At 36.8% G+C, this 12979-nt stretch overlaps 1 protein-coding gene across 4 annotated transcripts in view; it reads right to left on the reverse strand.

Moving 5' to 3' along the window:
• Positions 1–9656: 9656 nt before the first annotated feature.
• LOC133650686 (flotillin-2a) overlaps positions 9657–12979 on the reverse strand; it is a 58880-nt gene continuing 55557 nt past the window's right edge. For all 4 annotated transcript variants that reach the window (XM_062048231.1, XM_062048230.1, XM_062048233.1 and 1 more), the window contains one exon: positions 9657–12504. In XM_062048231.1, coding sequence (XP_061904215.1) covers positions 12463–12504 — 42 coding nt within the window. In that variant the 3' untranslated portion in view covers positions 9657–12462. The remainder of the gene's footprint in view (positions 12505–12979) is intronic.

The following is a 12979-nucleotide window of genomic DNA, read 5'->3' on the forward strand; positions in this document are numbered from 1 at the left end:
AAATAAACATATATTATATAATATATATATTACTAAATAAAAATGAGTTTTTTTTCTTAATTTTGTGTTTATTCTAACGTGTGTACTGTTTACAATTTGGGCAAATCATGTTTAACAATAAAAATAAGTCCATATTTCTAAAACCATCCAATAAACTTCAGAACAATGTTAGATAATGTACCTGAAATTATTTAATACAAAAATCAATTTCTATGAGTGTCCATCTTTGTCCCTTTGTCTTTTTGGACTGAATGTCTGAACGTCCATTCTGGTGGACGAAGATGTGGAGTAGAACAGCAGTAATTTGATGAATCAATGTGCCGGTTGAAGATAAAGCCAACCGTCCTTGAACGCCTCACACAAACAATCCAAATAAAGCACTTTCCACACATTTGATTGGAGAACTTTTATTTCACTGCAGCACAACTTCACACAAATATTACGATTAAAAATGGCCGCCGCTTGCTTCACCCCCGCCAGGTCCAGCTGATGTTGAGCGAGAGCCGTGGAACCCTTACCCTTACTGGAAGTCAGTAATGGTAACGGTTTGACGGCCACTCCTCTGTGTTGCGTTCATGGCGGCCTCCTCCTTCCAGATGATGAGGGAATGTCCCCCTGGATAGTACATCATCTATACTGTAGTGTCTCTTCATTAAACTTACAGTATAAGATGATATCCTGTCCAGGGCACAAGTCATCATAATATCACAATCATACTCACGTTTGATACTGGAGAATCTCACCAGGGTTTTGTCGTCCGTGTGCTGCTTCTAACTGGGCCGTCCTGTCCTGGCCTCCACTTTAAAGGCCTCCTCAGCTCATTTGCATACAGAATGACATCTGGGGTTGGACTTTTTGTGTCTTATCATGTCCTGACCTGCTGGCTTCTGCCCACGCCCACATTTATGTATTTAGTCTTCTTGAATAATATTACGTCTTTTTTTAATATGATTCTTTATTTGAATCTTATGTGGCTCTGCTTTAATAAAGTGGAAATTGTCAGCATGGTGACAATCTTGACAAGAGTGACTTTCCCCACTTATTTTCCGCAAATTGAGGTTTTTATCCGACTTGCCGCACAGCTGTCTGCATCTTTATTAAACGTTTCTCATGGTCCAAACTTTTAATCTCTTACCAGAAGGAGAAAAAACAATACCAGGTGTGTCAGAAAAGATTTGTCGCGGCCCCGACTTTGTGTATCGTTCTAACATGAATACTAGAGTCTAGCCATAAATAATGACAATCTACCCTGAGGGTCACTATTTGACAAAGAAGGGTTGGATAATTGTGCGCGTTAGAGCACAACACAAGCTGTGAATACTTCTTATGTCAGTGATGTACACTATTAGTTTTATGTACGACTATTATTACATCTGAAAACAGTAGGATTATTTGGATCAGAATTTGGATAATACAAATAAATTATTCCATTTTGGATTAAGGCTGTAACATAATAAAATATGGCAAAAAGTCAGAATGTGTGTTCTTATATTTGTGTCTACGACAGGGGTCACCAACCTTTTTGATACCAAGGGCTACTTCTTGGGTACTGATTACTGCGAAGGGCTACCAGTTAGATACACACTTAAATAAATTGCCAGAAGTAGCCAATTTGCTCAATTTACCTTTAACTCTGTTATTATTAATAATTAATGATATTTATCTTTGTGGAAACACTGATCATCTTAATGATTTCTCACAATAAATATATATAGAAACAGATAAATATCAATATGCAACACTTTATTTTTATATTTTCTCTAAGTGCACATTTTTCAAATTGAACATTTTCAAATGATCACTTCTAAGACAGTCTTGTGAAATCACAATATCCCATTTTAACTAGCTAGCCACTAACATTTTTTTAACAAATCATGAATTACTTTGCACCATGTTTGTACAAATAATAACTCATGTAAAATACAAAAGTAAACTCTCAAATTTTTAAATCATGTCACACTTTGAACTGGACACCAAATCTGTTATCTGTTTCTTTGTCAGTTAGTGGGAAGCCTGGCATTGCATGCTGTTAACTAGTGTGTTGTACTCTGGTGTGTAACTTGACACTGCAACTCTGAGTGAGTCTTGCAGATGTGCATCAGTGAGGCGTGTTCTGTGTTTGTTCTTGATGAAGTTCATGTCAGAAAAGGCTGATTCACAAAGATAAGATTTTTCCTCATTGTTTGCGGAACCTTCTTAATCTTTTGGACATATTTTCACAGCAATCTGGCCTTAAGCTTAATTATGATAAATGTAAAATGTTAAGGATCGGAAATCTAAAGGGAACGTCCTTTCGAATGGAATGCAAAGTGCCTGTTTTGTGGACAGATGGACCAGTTAACATACTTGGTGTTGTTGTCCCAGAAAATCTGGAAGATCTAGGCTCAGTAAATTATGATAATCGACTAAGAAAGCTGGACAAAATTATGCAATTATGGAAAGGGAAATCCCTAACCTTGTATGGTAAAATGTCTATTGCCAACTCGTTAATTATTCCTCAATTTATGTATTTGTTTTTGTCATTACCAGCTCCATCACAAAACTTTTTTAAGATTTATGAGCGGAGGGTCTTCGATTTTGTCTGGAACGGCAAACCAGAAAAGATTAAAAGAAAGGTTTTGTACAAAGAGTATGAATATGGGGGCCTGAAACTTCTCAACCTTGAAGCTATGTGTCTGTGTTTAAAAGCATCAATTGTTCCAAAGATGTATTTAAACATTGAGTGGTACACAAATGTCCTGTTGGACAAAAAACATGTACTGTATCAAAAGAAATTGTATCCTTTTTTACAAGTGATCCCCTCCCAGAGAGTCTGCTGGGAAACATGGCGGGGTTCATAAAGGAAACAATCCACTCATAGTGGTGTTTTCAATTTTATGTGCCAGAAAAAAGAGACGATATTTTGCAGCAGTTAATATGGATGAACTCTAATATTGTAATAGATGGAAAGCCTTTCTTTTGGAAAAATATGTTTGAAAGAGGAGTCATTTTTGTCAATGATATTATCAATGAGAATGGTAAAATTATGAAGTATGATGAATTTAGGGCTATGTATGATGATGCTTGCTCAAGCTTTTCATTTTATCAACTAACTGGAGTAATTGGGAAAAGATGGAAACAAATAATTAATTATGGAACTACTAAATTATTAGTTTGTAAACCTCTAATAAGAAAATCTAGTTGGCAAAAAGGAACTAAAATAAATAGAAAAATATATAATTTTTATTTAATAAAGAAATCTTTGAAGGGTGCCTCATACAACACAAATGGAAAATGGGAGGACTTTTTTGACTGCCCGTTGCCATGGGATGCCATATTCAAACTAATCTATAAAACCACTATCGATGTGCAAAATCGTTATTTTCAAATTAAAATTATTTATAACTTCTTACCCACAGGGAAAATGTTAAAATTATGGAATATGACAGAGTCAGATGATTGCCGATTTCGTTGTCAGGAGCCTGAATCCACCCTGCATTTGTTTTGGTATTGTCATATTGTGTCTTTGTTTTGGGTGGAAGTTGAAAAAATGTGTTTAAGGATTTGTTTGTTTATGAAGCTTAATGTGGTTTCTGTTATTTTAGGAGAGTTCATTGACAATCATGATTTAGTCAGTTTAATTATAGTACTCGGTAAAATGTTTATTTTTAAGGCCAAAAACAGATATTCACTTAGTATTACTTTCTTTAAAACATTTATTCAGTATTTTCTAACTTTAGAAAGTTACATGGTTGAAAACGATAATGATGCCAAAAAACATTAAAGAAAAGATGAGAAGTCCTCAAAGGCTTATTTTGAAAGTATAATTATGTGTATAGATTATATGATATCTGTTGTTGTGTTCCCTAATTTGAGTGACCTGGACATAATCTGGACTGTACATAAATGCTTATTTTGAAAATGTAATTTTGTTTATAAATTATATGCAATCTGTTGTGTTCCCTAATTTTTTTCTGTGTACATGAATGAAGGTGAGTGTTGCTGAGTCCGACTTGGACATTATCTGGACTGGGCCTGGTTTAAAAAACCCTTTAAACAAATCTAATTGCATTGACAACCTGGTCTGTTGAAGATAAGGCCCTTTTTTAAAAATAAAATAAAATAAGATAAATAAATACAAAACATTTTCTTGGATAAAAAAGAAAGTAAAACAATATAAAAATAATTACATAAAAAATAGTAATTAATGAAAATGTTAGTGGACCAGCAGCCTATACAATCATGTGTGCTTCAGGGACTGTGTCCCTTGCAGATGTGTTGTCTATGTTGTGGGAACCAGAATATTGGTAGCAGAAAGAAATAACCCCTTTTGTGTGAGTGGGTGTGGATGAGTGTGCATGGGGGAGGTTGTTTGGGTTGATGCACTGATTGAAAGTGTATCTTGTGTTTTTTCTATGTAGATTTAATTTTAAAAAAAATAAATAATAATATTTATTTATTTATTTATTTATTTTTTTTAGAACAGGCCCGCGGGCGACTCATCTGGTCCCTACGGGCGACCTGGTGCCCGCGGGCACCGCGTTGGTGACCCCTGGTCTACGATCATTAGACCAAACCCGACCTGTTTCCATGGCAACACTCCCGAGATAGGGTGTGGCGCCCGGGTGGTTGCATCATGGGCGCTCCTGCAGGCCCAGATAAAGACAACATCAGGGTGGATCAGTCTTGCGCTAACTTATCTGCTGCAAAAATGCTCGCCTTTTTTCAGCTCATTTCAACCCCCGAGCGTCTTCAGGGAGTCCAAATGTTTTGCTGACATTTTGTAAAGAATCTAAATAATCATCACTACACAACTTCTCACTACATGACGACTTCATGGCAGGGGAAGAACTCTTGTCTTTGCTGTTGTATTAGGAACATTTCCTGATGCAAAAACACTATTTTCCTTTGTAAATATTGATTATTCCACCTGATATTTCAAGAATGAAACCAAAAAAGTTGTATGTATACAATAATTCTCCCTTTTTGAACATGAAATAAAGACAAAATGAATATTATTGCATTTAGTTGGACTTCCACTTGGCCACACCTCGCAGTTATTTGAAGCCAGTAAAAATGAAGGATTAGGATGAGAACACAACAATTATGTTGTATAGCCCTGGCAGTGGATCAAAGAAGAATCATTTTGGTGAGGATCTGGACATAGGTGCTAATCCAGGACTTTATTATTACAGTTAGAGAAAGGATTCCAACGTTTTACGATAAACATATGGCGGAGTTGGGAGAGTAGCTGTGCCAGCAACCTGAGGGTTCCTGGTTCAATCCCCACCGTCTACCATCCTAGTCACGTCCGTTGTGTCCTTGAGCAAGACACTTCACCCTTGCTCCTGATGGGTCGTGGTTAGGGCCTTGCATGGCAGCTCCTGCCATCAGTGTGTGAATGTGTGTGTGAATGGGTGAATGTGGAAATAGTGTCAAAGTGCTTTGAGTTCCTTAAAAAAAAAGGTAGAAAAGCGCTATACAAGTATCACCCATTTATCATTTATGCATGTTGGAGCTTTATACCACCTGCCCCACAGCCTCAGTCCCATATACCAATAGTCTCGATACCAAGGTCAGTGTCAGTATTGGATTGATACTTGCGGAACGAGATGGATATTTATTTTTATTTTCGTCTATGTTAATTTTCCCAAATATATTTTTTGTTTTGTTAGTTAAATGTATTGTATATATAACTACAAACATTTTGATGGGCCTGCTATCTGTGCCCTGGACCTTTGGCCGGGGGTCGCCGGAAGTCGGCGTACTTTTAAGATGGTGCCGAGTGACCGAATCTGTGAGTTTTAGGCATGACCGTACAAAATGAGCTACAGAGCTAGCCTGAAACATTAGCATCCTAACATTAACATGCTAACACGTAACATGTGTGCTAACAGTTAGCATGTTTCACATACCAAGTTATGTGACTCCAAGGTGTATGGCTGCGGAAGTAGTGAAAAAAAGTGTAAAATTAGCTGAAAAAGTTAACATGCCAATGTTAGCTTACTAGCATGCTAACATGGGCATGCAAACAGTTAACAAGTGTCACATACCAAGTTGTATGACTCTGGGGTAAACGGTTGCAAAACTAGCTAAAAAAATAAGTTAGCATGCTAGCAAGCTGATGTTAGCATGCTAACATTGGGCTGGCGGTGTGAAACAAAACTTTGGGGCGTTGGTAAATTACAGGGAAAACATGCAAACTCCTCACATTATCAAGCCTAGGACCTTCTTGATGTGAGGCACAAATGTTAACCACTGTTACCCCGTGCTGCCTCATTAATAATGACAAATATTATTATATTATATTAGATTAGATTATACAGTGATTTGTCAGCTATTACACACAGCTAAGATGGGCATGTTTTTTCAAATGGTGTAGCATATGTTAGCTAACATTTGAATATTTTGTATGTCTTTTTTTTAATTATCCAATTACAATTAACCTATTTGAATTATTAACCCAGGAGAGCCCTCAAATATTAAATGAACTACACTCACACACACTCTGACACACTCCTCTGCCATCAGAGTGAGCTCAGTGATTATGACTGTTGACTTGGAATGAAAGGTACCGGGTTCAAACCCCAATCTGGTTGACAGTATTTTGTTCCACCTCCATCTTACTTTGTTGAGCAAGATGTCCTCGATTACATTTGTGTATGGAACAAAATGTTTTCTTCACAAGACCCAGGATAGCCCAGTGGTTAAGACTGTTGACTCGGATCTTGGTCGGGTCGATGTGAAACTTACAGAACTGTGGCTGGAGGCATCAAGGTGACATATATTGTGGCTGTGTCACCTCTCCCATGTGAGTTAAAATAATTATTTAATTAACTTTTTAACTATTATTAACGTTCTACTCTTATTCCCACCCACCTCAGGAATTACACTCACACACTCTCTCTCAGACTCACAGGTAATTCCCTGAGGTGTCATCATTGACTATTTGACGATAATTATCTTTAGCATTTACTTCATTTTTCAACTATATGTTACTCAAGCAACTAGCACATAACATTACTCTGTGTGGGGGAGATGACACACCCCCCCAATGTATGTCGTCATACAGCCAAATTACTGTATAGGGTTTTAACCCAGTACCTCTCTATTAGAAGCCCACGGTGTTGACCATTGAGCTATCCTGGGTCCCATCAAGGCTTGATTTTGGCTCATATACAAATGTGAACTATGATAGAGGTGAAACAAAAAAACTAAATATATAAAAGTTATGGATTTGAACCCAGTATTACTGAGTGAGGGGCAGCAGTATTAACCATTGAGCTATCTTGGATCTCATTGAATTGTGATTTTTGCTCACAATTGACCCATTTTTACAAACTGTACCCTCCCTTTTAAATACCTTTTTAACCAGTCCCCAGCCAGCCCCCTAATTCCATATCTTTCCATCTTCCAGCCATCCATTTTCTACCGCTTATTCCCTTCGGGGTCGTAGGGAGGGCTGGAGCCTATCTCAGCTACAATCGGGCGGAAGGTGGGGTACACCCTGGACAAGTCGCCACCTCATTGCAGGGCCAACACAGATAGGCAGACAACATTCACACTCACATTCACACTTTCCATCTTATCTAGTAGAATTGAATGATTAATGTTATCAAAGCAAGGGTGAAGTGTCTTGCTCAAGGACACAACGGACATGATTAGGTTGGTAGAAGGTGGGGATTGAACCAGGAACCCTGAGGTTGCTGGCACGGCCACTCTGCCAACTGCGCCACACCGTCCCCAAACTACAGATTGTTTCCTCAGTTACTTGATAGCCTCAAAGTTAGTGTACACTCTTCGACTATTGCAATGTATTATTGACAGACTATCGTCTGATTTTACAGTTTTCATATCGTTCACAGGTAAAATATGTACCGGTAGTTTTTAACAATCGTAGAGAACATTTTTTTTATCTGGGTCTTTCTCCATATCATTTATTGATACTCACATTTCCAGTTCTTAATATATGGTAAAAATTGCATTGTATCGAATCAATACCACGACCCATTGAGTCTAAATTGGGCCTTAAGCAGTATTTTCCTTTGACATCTTTTCACAAATATTTTTGTAATGTGAAACAATTTTCACCCTTTTATAAAACTTGAATGTAATTATGTTTTGTACTAAAACTAATTAATGAAAAATAAATTGTTAAATTAGTGAAAAAACATACATTTAACATAATAAAAGCATAGGATTTCAAACCTTCCTGCCATGCCCATCCAGAACTTTCACTGCCTCACAAGACCAGCACTAACACTCTGAAAATGGATGAAGAATCTTGAAGAACCGTGAATCCTGGGAAATATCCCTTTATATTCTTATCAGTGCCGTAGCAGGAATGGGTGCGTGACATACTCCTGGTATAAGACTTAGAAGATGAATGTAATGTTTGGTGTGTATATTTTGACACAAGGAAAAAAAAGAGGTGTGTTTGTATGCAGTATATCTTTTATTAGAGGATGGCGCACAACACACAATAACATGAACACATGCATCAAACGCCATGCTGGATCTACTTTTCAAAAGGTCAGTGTTACATGGGAAGCATAACTAGAAATCCACAATTTTAGTACGATACTCTTTTCTTTTTTTTTGTCACAACATACGAATGATTTGGATGTTTTCAAATGAGAGTTAAGGCATAGGTCTAAGTTTGGTCTTTATCCAAAATGTTTACTTGGAGTAACACAAAGCAATTTTTGGCACAAAAATATACTGGCCAAAACAATGACTAAATATAGCTGCTGCGAATATGACAAAAATAGCAACGGTTAACTCTAAATTCTTGCAGCAACATACGTAATTGATGTGTTCCCATGTGTGATGTTATCAAATGTATGACGCTGAACAAGTACAAAAGGAAATGATGCAGGTTAGCATGTTTACATCGTCTATACGTTACAATGAACAGCTGAGCAAGAAGATGAGTAGGATAATAATAATAGTAACAATAAAATGACTCTTTTTTTTTTTTGACAAAGGCACTGTGTACAAAACAAATAATTTCCTCTACAAACTAAATATTTGTAAGCTAGAAACCTTTTGTCTTCTATAGATTTCACACAAACCGACTAAGTCAGTCACAGAGAAGCAGAAAGGGTGAAATGTGAGTGATTCCCAACCACTGCGCCGAGGCACATAAAATTAATGATCCAATTTCACTTAATTGGTCCTAAAATTATTTTTTTACTAAAAATAATACACAGTATTGGTTTATAGAATGATTGAACATTAGGGCTGTCAAAAATAACGAGTTAACTCAATGCGATTAATCACAAAATGTTATTACAATAATCATGTATATACGAAGATTAATCACGTGTAGAAGTGCATTCAACGACATCCTGACAGTAAAAGTGCATTTATGTCCAAATGTTGGGGTCTTCCTAAAATTAGTTTAAATCATGAAAGCGCGTAATAATCTATAAATAATTACCATTAATCCAAATTCAAAAGTGTCATTATTATGATTAAAATAAGTAATAATTTGACAGCACGTTTAAATACACCTAATCGGTCCAAAAATTCTAATTTATTTCGGTAGTCGTTCAAAGTTCACAGGCAGCAAAATAAAACATTAGGGCTGTCAAAAATAACGAGTTAACTCATGTTAATAATCACAAAATGTTATTACAATAATCATGTATATACGAAGATTAATCACATGTGTAGAAGTGCATTCAATAACATCCTGACAGTAAAAGTGCATTTATGTCCAAATGTTGGGGTCTTTTTGAAGTTAGTTTAAATCATAAAGCGCGTAATAACCTGTGATTAATTACCATTAATCCAAATTCAAAAGTGTAATTATTATGATTAAAATAGGTAATAATTTGACAGCACGTCTAAATACACCTAATCGGTCCAAAAATTCTAATTTATTTACTCCAACTAAGACGCGGTATTCGTTCAAAGTTCACAGGCAGCAAAATTAAACATTAGGGCTGTCAAAAATAACAAGTTAACTCATGTTAATAATCACAAAATGTTATTACAATAATCATGTATTTACGAAGATTAATCACATGTGTAGAAGTGCATTCAATGACATCCTGACAGTAAAAGTGCATTTATGTCCAAATGTTGGGGTCTTTTTGAAGTTAGTTTAAATCATAAAGCATGTAATAACCTGCGATTAATTACCATTAATCCAAATTCAAAAGTGTTATGTATTATGATTAAAATAAGTAATAATTTGACAGCATGATTAAATACACCTAATCGGTCCAAAAATTCTAATTTATTTACTACAACTAAGACGCGGTATTTGTTCAACGTTCACAGGCAGCAAAATTAAACATTAGGGCTGTCAAAAATTACGAGTTAACTCATGTTAATAATCACAAAAAAACATTACAATAATCATGTATACACACGAATTAGTCACATGTGCAGAAGTGCATTCAATGACATCCTGACAGTAAAACGGCATTTATGTCCAAACGTTGGGGTCTTTTTAAAGTTAGTGTAAATTATATACGAGCATAACAACGTGTGATTAATCACAATTAATCCAAATTCAAAAGTGTGATTACTCTGATTAAAATAGGTAATCATTTGACAGCACTATTAAATACACTTAATCGGTCTAAAAATGATTACATATTCACTACAACACGCAGTATCTGTTCACAGGTCACAGGCAGAAAAATTAAATACCACGGCTGTCATAAAATAACGAGTTAACACGTGATTAATCACAAAAAAAAATCGCATTAATCAAGCAGATTAATCACACAATTTATTTCACAAGTAGTTGTAATAAGGTCAATGCGTTCGTCAGTGCCAAGATGTTGTGCTCGCTGGCTAATTTCACTGCAAAATAAACCCAGACATGACTTAAGATAAAAGTGTTAGCACATTCTGGGCAAATAAATGTTGTGCATTACAGGAACACATTTTAACAATGTCCCTGGATGACATTCTGACTGTAAAATTGAATGTGTCCAAATATTGGTGTCTTTATTCAAGTTAGTTTATATTATGTAACCTGTGATTAATCACAATAAATTGAAATCCAAAAGTGTGATTAATCTGATTAATGACAGCACTATTAAATATATGGCAGAAGCTTCATCATTCTGTATGCAGTGAGTTATGTCCAATGTAAAATATGTGCCTCGGCTCAATAGGTTGGGAAACACAGACTTGACAGAATTCACACCTGCGCACATACATGTAGACATGGTACAGTAGAGAGGGCTTCATATGGCCCCATTCCTGGGTGGATCCCCTGTGAGAGGAAGATGGGGCTTATTCGTTTTGCAAAGCAGTCATCGGAAAACAATGGAAAGCGCCACTCTACAAAGCAACTCACATTGGTGGTCAAAGTTGGACGTGCCACAAAACACATTTAAAGGTATTCAACACTTTGTCATCTAAAGTGAATAGTGCAATCCCCCAAGTCATCACGTTTCATGTGTCAGGTGAAACACGATTAACGAGGCCATATGAATCCCCTTCCTACTGTACGAATAGACTGCTCATGTCTCTACTTCTTTATCAAATGTTTGCATTTACCAGAAATGTACATGTTAGAGTAAAAAAAAGGTGATGCTTGTCACGTTAATCTGCTGTGTACATGCGACTGTTAGTTACTAGCATTACTGTAAATACAACAAAACACAGGACTACAGTACTGTGTAAACATTCTAAAAAAACGGTCATTTTTAGAGCGAGAAGGTAAAAAGAAGCAAAGAGTGAATGGCCCTGAGCGTCTACAACATGCTACATGAGGTACTAGTGATGGGTGACCTGCTGGTACTCAGTACATGTCCTCGGTCACTTAAGGCCATCCTTCCTAAAACACAAGTAGTGTGTTAGTAAAGTCAGCTGAACCACATTTGAGGCCAAACCACCATCCTATAAGGTTAGGGCACTTGAGTGGTGATTTGACAGGCACAGCACAGACCAAGAAGAGGAGGAGGACAAGCGAGGCGAGGAAAACGATCAGAAAAGTGGTGTAACCACGAGGTGGGGCTGGCACACTTTGAATGAAATAGCATCGCAACCTGACAGAAGTGCTGCGGCACTAAAACAGCTTTGGAGATGAGACAACATGTAAGATTTTGGGGGGGATTTTTGCCAGCACAATCGGTGTGTTCTCTTTCTAAAACACAATAGAAAATACACACACGCGCACACGCACACACACACACGCACACACACACACACACACACACACACACACACACACACACACACACACACACACACACACACACACACACACACACACACACACACACACACAGACGCACACACAGACGCATGCGCGCACACACACAGGATGTTGAATTGAACGGGACTGCAGCATAAAATCCTGATTGACTAACCTGGAGATTTTTGTCTTAAGAAGGGGAAAAAAACAAAAAAACAACTAGACTAGTTTGGTGTTTGTGGCAGTTGCATAAGTAGGTCAAAAAAGTGTTGTCATGCTTGAGGCAGATATTGTTTATGGTGAAGGTTTCAGATTCATTAGACGGCGGCTTGGCTGGTCATCTTCTGCAGCAGAGGAATCTGTGGCAGGAGTGGGAAAAAAAGATGCTATTAGCGGACGATCGAGGTAATATCAATATACTGGAAGAAAAGCAATGGCAGACGTTATTAATACACATGGAACTACAGCGCCCTCTAGTGCACAGTAATGGCAGGTGTAGCTTTGTTAGTATGCTGCTAGAAATAATTACGCATCTATCCATCCACTTTCTACTGGGGTCACAGCATACAGACTGTAAATACTTTTTGTATCGTTTGTTTGAATTTGGACTTAAATTGCTAAGTCAGGAAAAAAAAAGATGGGCGTTATAATACTGCATCCTCTTGCGATAATCTATATCCCAATATATTATTTAGCATATAAATGATAGAACCATTTTAAAACAAGGTAAACAGTCTCCTAATTTAGCTGCTATCATTTTCAGTTGTATTATTTTTTCAAAACTATACATTTTTCAATATCACTGAATGATGACATTTTTTATCACAATTATAG

This window comes from Entelurus aequoreus, linkage group LG05 (assembly GCF_033978785.1).
Source record: "Entelurus aequoreus isolate RoL-2023_Sb linkage group LG05, RoL_Eaeq_v1.1, whole genome shotgun sequence".
NCBI classification, from domain to species: Eukaryota; Metazoa; Chordata; class Actinopteri; order Syngnathiformes; family Syngnathidae; genus Entelurus; species Entelurus aequoreus.